The sequence below is a fragment of the Convolutriloba macropyga genome, chromosome 5 (genome assembly GCF_964194025.1).
Source record: "Convolutriloba macropyga chromosome 5, txConMacr16.3, whole genome shotgun sequence".
Taxonomy (NCBI): domain Eukaryota; kingdom Metazoa; phylum Xenacoelomorpha; order Acoela; family Convolutidae; genus Convolutriloba; species Convolutriloba macropyga.
Window position 1 is genome coordinate 2469013 of NC_134472.1, and position 19334 is coordinate 2488346.

General features: G+C 37.8%; 2 protein-coding genes across 5 annotated transcripts in view; one reads left to right on the forward strand and one right to left on the reverse strand.

Moving 5' to 3' along the window:
- LOC142339038 (methylglutaconyl-CoA hydratase, mitochondrial-like) overlaps window positions 1-19334 on the forward strand; it is a 398030-nt gene that overhangs the window by 285168 nt on the left and 93528 nt on the right. The window lies entirely within an intron of this gene.
- Window positions 1-19334, reverse strand: part of LOC142339719 (neo-calmodulin-like) — a 50896-nt gene that overhangs the window by 21347 nt on the left and 10215 nt on the right. Inside the window, exon 1 of one of the 4 annotated variants that reach the window (XM_075389950.1) lies at window positions 2072-2175. The exons of the other annotated variants lie outside the window; for them this stretch is intronic. Coding sequence (XP_075246065.1) covers window positions 2072-2075 — 4 coding nt within the window. The 5' untranslated portion in view covers window positions 2076-2175. Of the gene's footprint in view, window positions 1-2071; window positions 2176-19334 lie in introns of those variants that run through there. 4 annotated transcript variants of the gene reach the window in all.

The following is a 19334-nucleotide window of genomic DNA, read 5'->3' on the forward strand; positions in this document are numbered from 1 at the left end:
CGGCAGGTCAGTATCAGTAATGAGCACGTAAAATTGCAAATCTTATATCAGTACTGATTCAGAGCTATGATCTTGCCGCTTTTTACACTTGTAAGTATAAATGCAAGTCTTTGCCAAGACGTGCAAGTATAAACGCAAGTCTTGGCCTAGGCGTGCAAGTCTAAATGCAAGTCCTGGCCTAGACGTGCAAGTCTAAATGCAAGTCTTGGCCTAGACGTGCAAGTCTAAATGCAAGTCTTGGATAGGACGTGCACGTCAAAGTGCAAGTCTTGGCCAGGACGTGCACGTCTAAATACAGGTCTGGGACAAGACGTGCATCTCTAAATGCAACTCTTGGCCAAGAGGTGCACGTCTAAATGCAAGTCTTGGCCAAGACTTGGCACGTCTAAAAACGTCCAAAATAGCCAAAAAAACGTCAAAAAAGACGGAAAAAACGTCCAATATAAGTCTCAAAAACGTCAAAAATAGCCAAAAAACGTCAGAAATGGCCGGAAAAACGTCCAAAATAGCCAAAAAAGACGTCAGAAATGGCCGGAAAAACGTCAAAAATAGCCGGAAAGGGCGTCAGAAATGGCCAAAAAAACGTCCAAAACAGGTCCCAAAAACGTCAAAAATGGCCGAAAGAACGTCCAAAATAGCCGAAAAAGACGTCAGAAATGGCCGGAAAAACTTCCAAAATAGCCGAAAAAGACGTCAAAAATGGCCGAAAAAACGTCCAAATTAGGTCCCAAAAACGTTAAAAAAATAGCCAAAAAAACGTCAAAAATAGACGAAAAAACGTCCAAAATGACTGGAACGCTGGTCTTCCTCCGGGTCCTTCAAATTTGTAGAGTTGTGCATTGCATCAACGATTGGTTGAACGAGTGGGCCTCGGCTTAGCACGGGCACTCTCACGGTGTTTCTTTTTTAAGGACTTTTTCCCGAGTGATATTCGACATTTGACAAATCTGAAAAATTAGGAAATGTCGATTTTCGGCTGAAATTTGGCTAAAAACGGCTGAAAAATGGCTGAGAACGGCCCAGAACACCTGAAATAGTGCTGAAATACCCTCAATATACCACCGGGGTGCTGATATACAATTTGGTATGTTCCCGGAATCGTTTTTAGCACCCCGGGAAAGTGCCCAAAATGTAATGCCAAAATCGTGGCACGTTGCGAAAATTTTTTGAGTTCGAAATTTTCGCTCGAAATTTTTCGAAAAGTTGGTTTTGACTCGGTAATCAGCTTGCAAGTGTAATCCAAGTCTTGGCAAAGACTTGTCAGACTTGCAGACTTGTTTTTAGACGTGCACAGTACTGATCTTGGCTTGCAGTTCAGTCCGGGATTGTTCAATCATTAATTAAAGCAGAAAAAATTGACATAAATGGTTGGTCGTGCTCATTAGCATAAATTTTTTAAATATAGTTTAGCAGAGTAAAGTAAATCAAAAATCTTTCCAGCCGACTATAAAAGAATAGGCTGCAAAATGTTGCAAGGTTCCATCCGTTCTCGCCTGGGTGCTTTAAAAGACGGGGTAAAAATCTGATGTCGATCTTTACATCAAAAACATTCTCGTAAATTGGGTACACAAGTGACCGAAAAACATCATTTTCATCACTCATTTTCCACAAATAGACAAAACCCATAATTAAAATTTTAAACATTGAGCTGTAGCCTAAAACGTAATTGCTCCAACTTATTTAGTAGCCATTCGAGACCAATTCCTTATATTAGATTGTTCTGGTGAACAGTGATATTGGCAGTTGCAAAAAAGTGCTAATTGACTTCTTAAACCACGATTAGTATTACAGGGGGATTTTTAAAAATTTATCGCTAATTAGGGTTTCTTTCATTTCGGTCTAGTTGACAAGCTGTTTCTTGTCGCGGTTAGCGACGGTAAGAGACCAGTTGGACAAGCGTGACGAGGAGTGTGAATATTGAAACATTGTCTTGGACAATAATGACAAACTCCTTTAAGTTTACTCGAGAAATTTGACTTTTTGCCACGTTATGTAGTTCATCGTTAGCATAAAACACCAATGTTTAACTAAACCATTGGACAAAGAAAAGTATGAAAAAAATGCAACTAACCCATCTGACGCAAACACAAACTGACGTTTAAAAGTACGTAAAGTTCAGTTAACAAATTAAAGTAAAAAGTAAGTCAATCGACAAAATTGGATTCTTATGAAGGTTGTAATGAATTGAAAGGCAATAATAAATCAAACAATTATGATCATTATCGAAAGCGCTCTGTTTGAACTGAATTTGCTCCAATCAAATCGGCGCCGTTTTGTTTACATTTATACAATGTTCATATCTATTTTATTTGAAATATCATTTTATCAGGTTGTTTGTGGAAAATTTTAATCGAAGGAAATAATTGAATTTGACGGAAAAATGATTTTTTTGGGCGGGGGCGTACAATGACAGGCTACGGTGCAATATCCGTTGCTCTTAAATTTTAACAGCATGGTTCTAATTAGTAATAAAATCCTAATTTCAAAATTTTCTCTCAATATCAAACAAGCAGCTACGTCGTACAAATTGAAAGAAACGAAAGTGCGCTAATGCGCTTGTATTTGATCTAACATTTCCCCACTCTAAATTTGAGCACCCTTCAAAAGACCCCCCTCCCCTTTTCTTTTTTTGTTGTATCCTACGCAACCAAAATGCCCCCTCCCATCTTGTTTTTGTGTTCGTTTTGAGAGGTGAAAAGATAAAGAAGAAGCAGTATTAAAATCATCTAATGAAAAGCCAATTCTGAAAATATTGCTAATGAAAACGAAACCTAACTGTTGAGTAAAAATTTTATTTACCATACCCCTTAGTTCATATTTCTGACTCAGTGGCTGAACTTAGACAGCTTACCACAAGAAACTTCGTGGTCTTCTGTTAATCAAAATTTCCTCTTGAAGCGACCGGCATTTGCTATCAGCTGGACTCCTTGTTTCTGATCAGAGTCATCGGACTTTAGATGAGTCTCTGATCGGAACGCTGCTTTACTGTTGCCTCTTGGCAGAGCCAACATCCCTCAATAAAAAAAACAAAAAAATTGAAAAAATAATGCAACGAAATCAGACCTTTTAGACCGAATTGAAGTCTGATCAGACCGAACCCAGACCATGGTCCAGACTATAAAGACTGTGATCAGACCTTCCAGACCGAATTGACCTCTGATCAGACCGAACCCAGACCATGCTCCAGACTATAAAGACTATGATCAGACCGTCCAGACCGAATTGACCTCTGATCAGACCGAAATCAGACCATGATCCAGACTATTGTGCACTCGAACCGCTTTCCAGACCGTAATTTCGGTCTGGGAACACAGGGGTGTGCGCTCGATTGGGTCTGATTATAACTCAATTTGGGTCTGGACCAAAACCTGGGTTATAATTGAGAGCATATAAGATAATTTGGACTAGAACAACAAAAATTATGAGGTCGACATAAAGAGACAACAAAATTCAAATAATTTTTCAACTATATCTTTATTTGATAGTTCCCGATACTCCCAGATGATGGCCTTTAAAGTTGGGCTTTCCGTAAATTTCTAGTTGATGGGAATTTTCAGTCAAATGAAATTAACGATGGAAAAGTCACGCTGGAGTCATCAAAAATTTGACTTCAAAAAAAAGAAAACGGAGAGAAATAGGAAAAATTATTCAGACACGTAGATAGAACTGCTTCTCATAATTTGTGATTTGTAGATAAAAGGGGTTTAAATTGATTAATAATTTATAGGAAATCTTCAGGTGGATGCTTGAAACCAGAAAAGTAGACAATGTAATTACTTGGGCAAAGCACGGGTTTTCAAATTTTCTTTTCAACTGTTTGATGCCTAAATGTCATTGACAATTAAATTTCCCTTAAAACTACTGCTCAACAATTGTTGTCAAATTGATTACAAAGAACTTTTTATAGGAATATTTTTTGTCTCTTAATCGAAAGTTAATTTTTTAAGGAAGCAAATGAAAAATTGCGTAATTGTCTGCACATAATTAAAAAGAAACCACCTCAAAGTAAAGAAATGAATTGGAGTAAAATTAGTAGAAATAATTAAATTTGGGGTATTCTTTATTAGAAGAACTGTAAAAAAATTCTGATTATCTTGTAAGAAAAAGACAAAAAATCTCTTCTTTTTCAACCTTCCATCTTTCTCCACTACTTCTTTCAAATTTCCAACTTGGTTCCAACTTTGTTCCGAAAAATCAACTTATTGCCCATTGAAGTGTCAAAAACTTACAATTTTTTTAAAAAAAATGTTAAGAACAAGACAAAAATTTTGTTATCTTTTTCGTCTCTGTTAATCTAAGAAACTGATACATAGTTTTATTTGAAATTCAAGTGCACCCGATGTGCTCATATTTGACTGAGTTAACAAAATACCAAAAAGATCGGCGGCAGAAACTTGAGTTTCATATTACAAAAGCGATACTTCTTTGAGAACAAAAAGAAGTTGTTTTATAATTCTCATTTCTTTCTTTGACTCATTGTGTTATCATTGAAAAGAGTGTCGTTGAATTGAATCTTGAATCAAACTAATTTTCAAACAATTCACTGTTTGTTGACTGTTTCTCATATATGAAAACAGCGAAAAACTTTGAGAGAATTAAACGAAAGTTTTGAATTGTTTCACTTAAATTCCCTGAAATGTTCTGGTATGACCACTGCAAAAGTTAGCAAATTACAGGACTTCATCTAAATACCCTTTATAAAAACCATCTTTCCGTGAATAACTGCTTTATTTTACACGCTAATCAAAAATGACTCTAATCTTTGTATTTCGTTACGTTCAAAACAATTGTATTCGAGGTTTAGCTTGGAAACTTGCCACAAACCGAGCGTCACAGGATGTAGGTCAAAAAAAGCTTTTCAGTCAGTTATAGATTGGCAAATCTATAGTTTCCCTTGAGAATTGTTGTGTCTTGAAATTAAAAATTTTTTAGCTGAACGAAACAAAAAAAAAGCAGAATCGAAAAAGTAAGTGCAAAAAATCAAAAACTGAACATCGATTGTGGACAAAAATTAATTATGACAAAGGAATTTATTATTGACTTGTTTTTTATGTTTGTCCTTAGTTATTTTCCATGATATTAATTGTACGGCCAAAGTTAGTGATGCCAGAAGAACACAATTGGTTTGGATTGTGAACAAAGCATTGGCAAAATAATTCGGTAAAAACAATTTCAAACTCTAGACACCAATTTATCAGGACTTGTAAAAAAGTTTTCCTCAACATGTGTAGATCTCTGCGGTGAACTTCACCGGCTTTAAAAAAGATACGAAATTCAAACCTAAAATTTTCCAATCTTAAAAAAATTGCAATTTGCTTTCATCCATTCTGAATTTTTTTGCCATAATAAAAATATTAAAGCTTTCTCTGACGGTACAAATATAAAATCCTGGACTGAACGGCAGGTCAGTATCAGTACTGAGCACGTAAAATTGCAAACCTTATATCAGTACTGATTCAGAGCTATGATCTTGCCGCTTTTTACACTTGTCAGTATAAATGCAAGACTTTGCCTAGACGTGCAAGTCTAAACGCAAGTCAAAGCCAAGACGTGCAAGTCTAAATGCAAGTCTTAGCTTAGACGTGCAAGTCTAAAAGCAAAACTTGGCCAAGACGTGAAAGTCTAAATGCAAGTCTTGGCCAATTAAAAATTTTTTGAAATTAAAAATTTTTTAGCTGGACGAAACAAAAAAGCAGAATCGAAAAAGTAAGTGCAAAAAATCAAAAACTGAACATCGATTGTGGACAAAAAATAATTATGACAAAGGAATTTATTATTGACTTGTTTTTTATGTTTGTCCTTAGTTATTTTCCATGATATTAATTGTACGGCCAAAGTTAGTGATGCCAGAAGAACATAATTGGTTTGGATTGTGAACAAAGCATTGGCAAAATAAATCGGTAAAAACAATTTCAAACTCTAGACACCAATTTTTCAGGACCTGTAAAAGTGTTTTCCTAAACGTGTGCGATTCTCTGCGGTGAATTTCACTGGGTCTTAAAAAATATGAAATTCAAAAACATAAAATTTTCCAATCTTAAAAAAATTTGCGTTCCTCCATTCTGAATTTTTCTGCCATAATAATAATAAAGCTTTCTCTGACGTTACAACTATAAATCCTGGACTGAACGGCAGGTCAGTATCAGTACTGAGCACGTAAAATTCCAAATCTTATATCAGTACTGATTCAGAGCTATGATCTTGCCGCTTTTTACACTTGTCAGTATTAATGCAAGTCTTTGCCTAGACGTGCAAGTCTAAAAGCAAAACTTGGCCAAGACGTGAAAGTCTACATGCAAGTCTTGGCCAATTCAAAATTTTTTGAAATTAACAATTTTTTAGCTCGACGAAACAAAAAAAGCAGAATCGAAAAAGTAAGTGCAAAAAATCAAAAACTGAACATCGATTGTGGACAAAAATTCATTATGACAAAGGAATTTATTATTGACTTGTTTTTTATGTTTTTTCTCAGTTATTTTCCAAGATATTAATTGTACGGCCAAAGTTAGTGATGCCAGAAGAACATAATTGGTTTGGATTGTGAACAAAGCATTGGCAAAATAATTCGGTAAAAACAATTTCAAACTCTAGACACCAATTTTTCAGGTTTTGTAAAAGTGTTTTCCTAAACGTGTGCAATTCTCTGCGGTGAATTTCACTGGGTCTTAAAAGGATATGAAATTCAAAAACATAAAATTTTCCAATCTTAAAAAAATTTCCTTTCCTCCATTCTGAATTTTTTCGCCATAATAATAATAAAGCTTTCTCTGACGTTACAACTATAAAATCCTGGACTGAACGGCAGGTCAGTATCAGTACTGAGCACGTAAAATTGCAAATCTTATATCAGTACTGATTCAGAGCTATGATCTTGTCGCTTTTTACACTTGTCAGTATTAATGCAAGTCTTTGCCTAGACGTGCAAGTCTAATCGCAAGTCTTGGCCTAGAAGTGCAAGTCTAAATGCAAGTCTTGGCCTAGACGTGCAAGTCTAAATGCAAGTCTTGGCCTAGAAGTGCAAGTCTAAATGCAAGTCTTGGCCTAGACGTGCAAGTCTAAAAGCAAGTCTTGGCCAAGACGTGCACGTCTAAGTGCAAGTCTTGGCCAAGACGTGCACGTCTAAATACACGTCTTGGCCAAGACGTGCATGTCTAAATGCATGTCTTGGCCAAGAGGTGCACGTCTAAATGCAATTCTTGGCCAAGAGTTGGCACGTTTAAAATATGTCCAAAATAGCCACAAAAACGTCGAAAAAGACGGAAAAAATTTCCAATATAAGTCTCAAAAACGTCAGAAATAGCCAATAAAACGTCAGAAATGGCCGGAAAAACGTCCAAAATAGCCAAAAAACGTCAGAAATGGCCAGAAAAACGTCAAAAATAGCCGGAAAGGACGTCAGAAATGGCCGAAAAAACGTCCAAATTAGGTCCCAAAAACCTAAAAGAAAAAGCCAAATAAACGTCAAAAATGGCCGAAAAAACGTCCAAAATGATTGGAACGCTGATCTTTCTCTGGGTCTCTCAAATTTGTAGGATTTTGCATTGCATCAACGATTGGTCGAACGAGTGGGCCTCGGCTTAGCACGGGCACCCTCACGAGGATTCTTTTTTAAGGACTTTTCTCCGAGTGATATTCGACATTTGACAAATCTGAAAAATTAAGAAATGTCGATTTTCGGCTGAAATTAGTGCTGAAATACCCTCAATACACCAGCGGGGTGCTGATATACAATTTGGTATGTTCCCGGCATCGTTTTTTAGCAACCCGGGAAAGAGCCCAAAAATTATTGCCAAAATCGTGGCACGTTGCGAAATATTTTTGAATTCGAAATTTTCCCTCGAAATTTTTTTAAAAGTTGGTTTTGACTCGGTAATCAACTTGCAAGTGTAATCCAAGTCTTAGCAAAAACTTGTCAGACTTGCAGACTTGTTTTTAGACGTGCACAGTACTGATCTTGGCTTGCAGTTCAGTCCGGGATTGTTCAATCATTAATTAAAGCAGAAAGAATTGATATAAATGGTTGGTCGTTCTCATTAGCATACATTGTTTAAATATAGTTTAGCAGAGTACAGTAAATCAAAAATCTTTCCAGCCGACTATAAAAGAGTATGCTGCAAAATGTTGCAAGTTTCCATCCGGTCTCGCCTGGGTGCTTTAAAATACGGGGTAAAAATCTGATGTCGATCTTGACATCAAAAACATTTAGGTAATTTGGGTACACAAGTGACGGAAAAACATGATTTTGATCACTCTTTTTTCACAAATAGACAAAACCTATAATTAAAATTTTAAGCATGGAGCTGTACCCTAAAACCTACTAGCTCGAACTTATTTAGTAGCCATTTGAGACCAAATTCTTAAATTTAATTGTTCTGGTGAACAGTGATATTGGCAGGTGCAAAAAAGTGCTTGTCCAACTGGTCTCTAACCGTCGCTAACCGCGACAATAAACAGCTTGTCAGCTAGACCGAAATGAAAGAAAACTTAATTAGCGATAAATTTTTGTCTGAAACCTAATTGATAAAAAATTAGCTAATTGTCTTCTTAAACCACAATTAGTATTACAGGGGACTTTTTGAAATTTATCGCTAATTAGGTTTTCTTTCATTTCCGTCTAGTTGACAAGCTGTTTATTGTTGCGGTTAGCGACGGTTAGAGACCAGTTGGACAAGCGTGACGAGGAGTGTGAATGCTGAAACATGATCTTGGACAATAACGACAAACTCCTTTAAGTTTACTGGAGAAAATTGACTTTTTGCCACGTTATGTACCCGGGTTAACGATCATACAACTTTCTTTGATTTCGTACTAGGTCATATATGATTTGTATGATTTCTTAGTAGTCATACAAGGATCATATATGATTTCCTAGAAATCATACAGGGATCATACAAAAAATTCAAAGACTAAAAACTGGATAATTTTGATTTTCCATTGAAGTTGAAAAAATTTCTTGGATATCATACAGGGTCATATATGACACATAATGCATTGACTGGTGCCATAAATTCCCGTTTAATGTAGTCAGAGGACTTATTAAATTATTATATTGCATTTGCAATCCACATTTGATTCTTTGTGTGCGTTAAAAGAGTAACTTTGTGGTTTAAACGTATCCAGAAAACCAATTTGACGTGATATGCATTTTTCTTGATTAATTGCTTTTATAAATGAGCATTTATATGTATAAACTGGCTTCAGTGTATGTCAAAAATTTTGTTATCTGTTTGGCCTTACTCTTTTATTTTGTGCCCAGCCTGCAATTGATATTTCACGATAGGGTCTTTTGGTCGATCACAATGTGATGCCGGGGTATCATATACGTGATGCCCTCCCGAATAAAAACAAAAAAACACAAATGGTTAAAGATTTTCAAAAAACAGATGTATGATTCTTGGTATTCTTACTAGGATCATATATGATTTCTTGGTAATCATACAAGGATCATATATGATTTCTTTGGTTTCATACAAGGATCGTACTAAGAAATCAAGTATGAACAGTATGAAATCATATATGATCCTTGTATGAAATCAAAGAAACTTCAACCCGGGTAGTTCATTGTTAGCATAAAACACCAATGTTTAACTACTAAACCATTAGACAAAGAAATTTATGAAAAAAATGCAACTAACCCATCTGACGCAAACACAAACTGACGTTTAAAAGTACGTAAAGTTCAGTTAACAAATTAAAGTAAAAAGTAAATCAATCGACAAAATTGAATTCTTATGAAGGTTGTAATGAATTGAAAGGCAATAAAAAAATCAAACAATTATGATCATTATCGAAAGCGCTCTGTTCGAACTGAATTTGCTCCAATCAAACCGGCGCCGTTTTGTTTACATTTATACATTGTTCATATCTATTTAATTTGAAATATAATTTTATCAGGTTGTTTGTGGAAAATTTTAATTGAAGGAAATAATTGAATTTGATGGAAAATGATTTTTTGGGCGGGGGCGTACGATGACAGGTTACTGCGCAATATCCGTTGCTTTTAAATTTTCACAGCATGGTTCTAATTAGTAATAAAATCCTCATTTTAAAATTTTCTCTCAATATTAAACAAGCAGCTACGTCGTACAAATTGAAAGAAACGAAAGTGCGCTAATGCGCTTGTATTTGATCTAACATTTCCCCACTCTAAATTTGAGCACCCTTCAAAAGACCCCCCCCCCCCCTCCGCCTTTCTTTTTTCGTTGTATCCTACGCAACCAAAATGCCCCCTCCCATCTTGTTTTTGTGTTCGTTTTGAGAGGTGAAAAGAAAATGGATTTGAGGGAAAAATGGAAAAGCAGAGCATATTTGTAGAAATGTAAATACTTTGTCTGTGAAACAAGCTTATTGGAATTAAATAGGTGATAATTTTTCCCAGAAAGAGGAAAAATAACAATTTAACCTTCTAGCTTTAGCAAAAATTCGCCCACTTTTGTTATTATTCGGCTGAAGGGATTTTATAATAACGAGCGGGAAATAATAAGTGGAAAAAGCGCAGATAAAAACGGGGTCATTTAATGTAAATATTTTGTTTTTATTTATTTTCTGCAAAGCATTGGTCCTGTTCGCTGTACCTGGTCATCACACGTAATTTGAAGTTGATTGATTGATGGCAGCCAAATATAACAAGCTTTCTTGATTATTCAACGAGTCTGAGGAGTCGTTCAATTAATCAAATCATCACTTTTTCACATCACATTTTGCATTATACAATAACATATTTCCCAGTTAAATAGCGTTGCTGTTGAGATTTTTTAACCAAAGCATTGAATGACAGCTGATAAATATCAACCAAAAGTAATTAAAACCGCTAACGATGACAAGCGTAGGATACAATCAATCATTTTGGGTCTAAAAATTTGTGTCTACTACACGCAGGAAAATGTATATAACAAACTAAAAATATTCAAAGAAAAATTATATTTTCTCATGCATCGCATGATGCTTGTAAGAACCTCAGTTTTTCATATTTTTATAGTCCAACAAGATGGCTCCACTGGTTGAGGTGCCATCCAGAATTGACCTCTGATCAGACCAAGTCCAAAGCACACGGTGTGTTCCCAGACCAAGATTACAGGGTCTGCTATTTAGTTCGAGCGCACAAAAGTATGATCAAAGTTCACTTCGGGCTGGGTATGGTATGATCACAGGTCACTTCAGAATATGGACAGTATGAAATCATATATGATCCTTGTATGAAATCAAAGAAACTTCAACCCGGGTAGTTCATCGTTAGCACCAACGTTTAACTAAACCATTAGACAAAGAAACTTATGAAAAAAATGCAACTAACCCATCTGACGCAAACAAAAACTGACGTTTAAAAGTACGTAAAGTTCAGTTAACAAATTAAAGTAAAAAGTAAATCAATCGAAAAAATTGAATTCTTATGAAGGTTGTAATGAATTGAAAGGCAATAAAAAAATCAAACAATTATGATCATTATCGAAAGCGCTCTGTTTGAACTGAATTTGCTCCAATCAAATCGGCGCCGTTTTGTTTACATTTATACATTGTTCATATCTATTTAATTTGAAATATCATTTTATCAGGTTGTTTGTGGAAAATTTTAATTGAAGGAAATAATTGAATTTGATGGAAAATGATTTTTTGGGCGGGGGCGTACGATGACAGGCTACTGCGCAATATCCGTTGCTTTTAAATTTTGCTTGTAAGAACCTCAGTTTTTCATATTTTTATAGTCCAACAAGATGGCTCCACTGGTTGAGGTGCCATCCAGAATTGACCTCTGATCAGACCAAGTCCAAAGCACACGGTGTGTTCCCAGACCAAGATTACAGGGTCTGCTATTTAGTTCGAGCGCACAAAAGTATGATCAAAGGTCACTTCGGGCTGGGTATGGTATGATCACAGGTCACTTCAGGATGGGAACGGTCTGGTCAGAGGCGCATTCAAACACACATTAGTGTGATCAGAAAAGATTTTGAGCGCAATTGGGTCTGATCAGAGACCATTTCGAGCGGAAACTATTTCTTTTGATTTTTAATTTTTTTACCGAGAGGCCAAAAAGCAACATTCTGATAACACACACACACATCAAGAGTCTGATGGCTTCTATCAGCAACAAAGGAGTCCAGCTGATAGAAAATGCCGGTCCCCGTTAAAAGAAAATTCGCCAAAGGAGTTCGCAATATTAAAAGGAGTTCGCAATAAGCATTAATGGTATACTAAATAATTTTTTTCTCAGCAGTTGGGTTTTCTTTTCTTTAGAAATATTTTAGAATGGTTTTTCTTTAGATGAATTTAATAAAGCAAACATCAATTTTTATGAAATGAATCTATTATAGCAAAATTAAAGAAATTCGTTCACTGATCGGACTATTTCGAGAGTAATTGAGTCTGATCAGAGTTGATTTTGAGCGCACAATATTCTCATCAGGAGTGACTTTTGAGCGCTCAATAGTCTGATCAGAAAAAATTTTGAGTGCACCATAGTCTGGACAATGGTCTGGGTTTGGTCTGGGCCATCGTCGCAAAATCGTTCTGACAATGGTCTGATCAGAGGTCATTTCCGTCTGCAAAAGGTCTGATCAGAGACAGTTTCGAGCGCACTTCGAGCGCACACGGTGTTTCGAGCGCACTTTAGTCTGATCAGAGGATGCTTTGGTCTGGAATGTCCTGGTCAGAGATCACTTCCGGATGGCACCTCAACCTGGGGATCGTGTGTGTCTATTCGCTGCGATTGTGTGGTTTCCAAAAAGTTGTTTACGAAAAATGTTAAAGGAAAAAGTTGCTAATAAACCCAATGAGGAGTGAAGTTGCACTGTAACCAAAAAACAGAAGTTCAAAGGATTCATTTAAGGGCTTCCAGATAACGAGTAGAAAGCGACATTATATCAACAACAGTTATAAGCAATAAAACGTTCAGAGTAACAAGTGATTTACACGGCAAAATCTTTTTTGATGCTCTTTTAACGGTTTTTATCTGATGTTATTGAAGTCCAAAACGGTTCATAACCGGTCAACAATAGTCATTGTTCTGAACGGTTCTCAGAAATACTCAATTCTGATTGGATACTAATTTATCTCGCTTATTTAACTCCGTAACATCCTTCGGCCCAAAAGATGTTGGGAAAACTTGTACAAGTTCTATGATTAGTTGTACGAGTGGTTCAGAGGGCGTACGCAATAGGGCGGAGCATGCGACGCTATCGGAATCGTAACAAGGTTCTAAAATCCAGGTGGTAGGGTAGTAAGCCCTAGGGTTGGTTTCCTCAACTACCCAAACAAAGTCACCGGTCTCATGGTGTGTACCCAGTCGTCTGCCAATTAGAGCGTCAATTCAGTGGCGGTACGGACTCTGTGATCCAACGGCACCATACATAGTTGGCGTACAACTTCTTCCCAATAGTCCAACTCATTATTGCCAAGAGACGGGATACCAGTAGATTATTCTCCAAAAAGAAGTGATTGGGCATTAAAGCGTTCAAATCTCAAGGATCAGAGCTTACAGGTGTTAGTGGACGCGAATTGAGTGCATATTCCATGAGACAAAAGATTGAGTGCAACATCTCATCTGTTAGGCGACGCATGCCAAGAACAGTATATAACACCCGCTTGAAACTGCGCAGCAACGTCTCCTAGAAGCAACCCTGATGTGCTCCTTGGATCGAACCTCAATTTTATACCTTTGATGAGATTCTCAATTGCAATGGCTACAATGTTCCATTTTTCAATATTTTCTCGGAGTTATTTCTCCACTCGAATATATTTAATGCCGTTGTCCGACTAAATCATGGCAAGTGTACTCCTTTGGGACATAAACCACTCAACTCCCGTAACACAGATACTGTTTACCGGATTTTCGTTTAAAAAGATCCTTTCGATTGGTTTCGAACGACTCTCCCTACATCTAATACTGGAGATGACGCTTGGCTTCGTCAAACTCAAAAAGTTCAGAAAGGCCACTATTGAGGTTACGGTATTCGGGATGTTTGGGTAATAATCGTAGAACCCATGCCGCAATGCAAAAAATACTTTTGAAAAAAAATAATCTTATTAAACGCTAGTAACGACTGAACGGAAGTTGTTTTTTTCTCAACAGATGTAGCCCAAGATACACTGTCTTCAATAGTAACCGCTTTGTTGACGACTAGATGGATGTTTTTGATGAGGTCTTTGTTTGATATAAACGAAAAACCTGAGGTAGTTAATATTGTGGTTTTTTCACTTAACTTCTTAGTTGCAAAATTTTTGCATGCCAGCGTCAGCTGGAATATGCGTGCCAGCGTCAGCGGGAAAAGTTTAAGTTGCATCGCGGTTTCATTGGTAAACGGTGGTAAAATCAAGGATTTTGCAAAAGCTTTTCGCAACCAAATTTTGGTTGCTTTTGATTAGAGTTAATCCAATTAAGATCGGTTGTGCTGTCAGTCCAGATGAATACTTGATGAATAGCTACACTATGTGCCACAATATTTTCTCTTTATAAAACCGAGTGACAAGTAAAGTTGCCTGCAATTCCAGTTTTGGGACAGTCATCACGTTAATTGGCACAACACGCGCTTTTCTCAAAAGAAACGCAAGCTCTATTTGTGGCTTTCCAGTAGGAGTTGTCACTCAAGCACCCTGGAATGGGACGGCTATAAAAAGTCTTGGAACTGATGCTAAACCTATGCAATTCTGGTTTATCAAAGGGTCCACTATATTAATTTCGAGGAATTTTGATGTTTATGTGCGTTGAAATGCATAGTTAGCACGAGTAGTCTATTTTTTAGCCCCGCAAAAATGGCGCGTGTATTGATACACTACAAGTTTAGTTGTAGGGTCCTCCCGCAACAAAAAATTGAAGTGATTATTGATCCGACGGTAATAGGCCAACATATAGAAACCTTACCTCGACAAGGCATGAGGCTGTTGCCTAAAGCAGAGAAATAAAAAAATGAATTCTTAGAGCAGATCAGGCCCAGTCTGTAAGTATTTATTTGCTGCTCTATTGACTGATTTCTGCTCTATTGACTGATTTCTGCCCAAGGCACCTTAAGCAGTTTACTCGGGTTAACAAACCGGATGGTGAGGTAGGTACCACTCAATATCGGACCGGTTTTCAAACTTGTGAGCGTCCGAAACATCAATTACTTACACATTCTTCAGGTTTTTTTATGGTCAACTTTAGCTTCTCCCTATGGTCTTCATCCTCAGCCAACCGTTTTTCAAGAGACCCAAATTGCAGGAGGGAGGAGAAGTAATTATTTGTGAGCTTGGTCTTTTCTGAAGCCATTGTGTACAGTGTTAGTCTGACGGATTTCGTGAACCCTTGCATCTGCTGCAGTTCGTGGGTCAACCTGCTTGTTTGACCTAAACAATTCAATATCGTATCTTGACTTTACGTGACTTGCTAACTCATTGCCAAGTTCTATAATGGCCTTGAGACACGTTGAGGTTAAACACAGTCTTGGCGGCGGTAACGGACCACTTAAGATCCAACCTATGGGTAAGCGTGCGGCAACGAGTTGACGCTTCTTGTCGGCATAGAAGTATTCTAATGGGCGGATGGCATGATACACATCCTGTTCGAGTATCATCTCAAAGACTGCAGGAATAAGTCACAGGATCACTGACGGCTAAGTGTGGTCAAGTCTCCTGCAGGGGCTGTATGTTTTTTATACCTCATTCGACCTTCAAATTTCTCTAATGAAAAGGCTGATGGTAAACAGTTCGAAACTCTGATTTGCTCTTCATAGTCAGCTCTATAACCATAGTGTCAATGACATCCTCCGTATTTATACTCGTGAAAGTTAGTTGTTGTAGTTTACTGCGCAAATTGAGTCTAACTGCGAGACTACCAGCCAACCAAATATAAAACAGGTGCTAACACTCTTAACTAATGCCTTTGTATCTAAACAGGAAGAGATGACCAGCTGAAATTCAGACATCTGAAGAAGTCCTCTAACGTCAGTAACAGATGACAACGTTGTTGTCTTTTTAGAGGGATGTTGATTAGAAATTGCCTTGGTTTGAGCCGCGATGACATACGGCTGAAAACTATTGGACTTTGTTGTTGGTTTGCATGGGAAGACAATATCTGCTCACTTCACTGTTGGGTGATGCGAACTACTACACTCTTCTGCTGGCACTTCCTTGGTTTTGGCCAGGGACACTGGTGGAATTTATGTTCTTCACGTAAGCACGAAAACCAAAGTTTATTAGCCCCCACCAACTAAGCTAGCTAGGTTGGAGTCTTTAAATTGAAGAACACGATGCTACCATTAACGATGGTTACGGTGGCATACAATGCAGCAGGAGTAATTGTTTAATTAGGTGATTGCACTTATTTCTTTGTTTCTTCTCTTGTGAAATTGATGCCAACACTTTAGAGGTTTTTTTTGGTCTTGGATACCAACGTTTTGTAGTCTTCAGGCTTTGCCTTGCTTGGGCTTTGTTTCATGACATCGTCTGCCTCCGACGTTTCTTTCAGTCAATCGTTAATGGCAAGGAGAGTAAACCGTAAAGTGCAACCAGGGGTCTTTCAAAATTTATGGTAAATTCTATACAGCTTGGTTAAGCAACGGAGCACTTTTCAATTCACAGTCATTTGAGAGTGACTTAAGAACATCGTCAAGGCTAGATAATGCTGCAGAACAGTTTATGATGTTATCTTTCTTCTGCGTTTTAAGATGCAGAAATTTGCTTCGTTTATCCAAGCGAGCACCTATAACTACCTGTGGTGGCCCTATTTACGTTCTAAGGACCTAAATTCATCCTTGAACATTCCACGAAAAGAAGCAGGCTCGACGATTGCAATCTTTGCTTTACAAGTGACGAGAGTTTTAAAGTAGGTCAGTTTGATGTCATCCGTGAGCGACTGCGAGTCAGCCGCATTTCCATACCAGTCATGCCAATGTAATTGGTTGCAATAAAATTGTGCGAGCCTTAACTCGGCCAAAAGGTCTTTTTTTCCTATCTCTTATTGTATCACCCAATTCCATAATCAATGATGCTTTCTCTGGTACCGGAGCTGAATGTGCAAAAACCTGCAGCTCATTCCAAACCAACGGAGTCCATCCAATTTAAACATGAATTGGCTTAAAAACCGAAGTCACTAGAGCAGGTGCGACATTGCTAGCGGTTGTGATTTGGTTTACCTGTTGTGTGTTTGCGAGGTGACTGCATATCAATCAAATGAGGAGAGTTTTGATAGACAATGCTGACTTAGCTATGAGTGGTTCAATGTGTCTCTTCACTTTTGAAGACACACTTTTCACGGTAGTAGTACCCTGGTTGACTGTTGATGGCTTGTGCTGTGGAAAACCCCAAGCACTCATATTCGACACAAATGGTCGGCAAAAAGGGACATTGGGCATCTTTTGTGCAAGTTGAGCAACGGAGTGAAAGACTTTATAAATTTTGACAATAAAAGACGATGATGGTTTCACTCGAAGTTACTGGGTAGTACGAGAGCGTTTCCGATTTTTCTGTATTCACAATTTTTGTGGTTGGGAAGCTGATCAATCAAAGGAACGTGTGGAATGGGAGCAGTGAGGTTAAGTGCAAATAAAAAGTTCAGTATGTGTGGAGTATTAACAATGGGCGGTTTCCCTATTGTGCTGTTGGTTATTTGAGCTTAGAGAGGCAGTAGGTGGAGGGGAACAATTGTTGCGGAAGCCGGAAAATGTCCCCTGGCTCCAGAATTTTGAGGTAATGCGCTCGAAGAGAGATGGAAAACGTTGTTTTGGTTTAATTGCGGAGCGAATATATTTAATAAAGCAGAATGTTAAATCGGTGGTCAAGAGGACCCGAGACCTGTACAGATGGCTGGTCATTCTTTACGGTTCCTTGGTGAATTGCGTTTAAGTGCGCTCTGGAAGGTTGGCACGGTTGAATAGTTTGCATCTGTACATGCTTCTGGTACAAAGCATGCGCGCTTTAGCCAATAAAAAACCCTCAGATGGGCTGCAGAAAGGATCAAGTTGCTGCGAGGTCTCATTGCTTAGAATGTAGTTGCCTAGCAAAGTTTTTGAGGTGGACTGCCTTGAACACTCAGTGTTTTCATCCAACAATGCCTCGCCGTTCTTGTGGGCAAAATTAGTTATGCCTGCGCAACCAGTTTTGTTGGAGGACCATTTAAAACATCTTGTTTACTCTTTCTCTACTCGTTGTTAAATAAAAAGCACCGAAGTGTTGAACCAGTCCTGAACTGTTTTTTCAGTCCGCTAAGCTGCTACCGCATGCAGTTGTTTGCGACTGACTTTCAGGAAAGGCATTGAGCAATTCAACTGTTTCTAGGGTTGCCTATGTCTCTACTGCTTCCTGTTTGTTTCTTCTAAATCGTTTATTTCAATTGATTTTTCTCCTAATCGAGGCGAATGGCTGCTTTATTTTGTTTTTCAATCTCCTCTTGTTTCGTTTTCCTTGTCATGTTTATGTTGACAAAATTCTTCTGACAAGATCGATCATCAGTGAGGAAACATTAGGAAGATTTCGGTTCCTCCTAAAAGTTACTTAATTTGTCTTCAGCAGAATTGATGTAGTGAAGTAAGATTCCTGTCCTTCTTAGATTCCATTGCCTCCAATTAGGACTGTAATAAAGTGACATAAGGAGGGGTACCTCCGTTTTTCGAGAAAACGCAATCAAGTTTTCCTTTTGTCTACAACAGTTATAAAGGTTTTGTTGAACTTTGTTAATAGTTGTTCAAATTTGACTCGTCTCCCTTAATTATTTATACAATGAAGGAAATCTTCATGTATAGCGTGCAACTCATCTTTACGCCTTGATCTAGCAGAGCACAATTTTTGATTTTTTGATCAAGACCAGTGGACATTATGACGTTAGTTTCAACAAATCGGCAAAGCTACCAATGCCCGCATTTTTCTGTTACACGCTCACTCCATGAAAAGCAAAACTCACGCAAAACAAAGCCATTTCAAAGGCACCCAGAAACAGCACCCTGTAAACTATCTGTAAAACAACCACCTAAAAAGCAGAAAATATCGTCGTGCAAACAAAGTCCGCGACAAAAACAGAAGTGGGGCACTGAGCTGCTCTATGTAAGCATCGAGACGAGAAAAAGAAGAACTGGAGGTTGAGCCATTAACGCACGAAGCAACAGACATGGGTGGGACGGGAAGTCAAGCGAGCAGTGCGCGACGCAACAAAAACTGGACGGACAGGAATTCGAGCGAGCAATGCCCCCCCCCGCAACGGATGCCGATGCCGATATTAGTTACGGCAATGCTCTAGAAAACTGAGAAAGTGAGAAAGATCACATAGTTTACCAGAGTTAACTCAGTCACACCCTAGAAACACCCAGACACAAACAACCAATTAGCATTCTAAAGATATCAAAAAAGACAACAAAGATTAATAACAATACAAC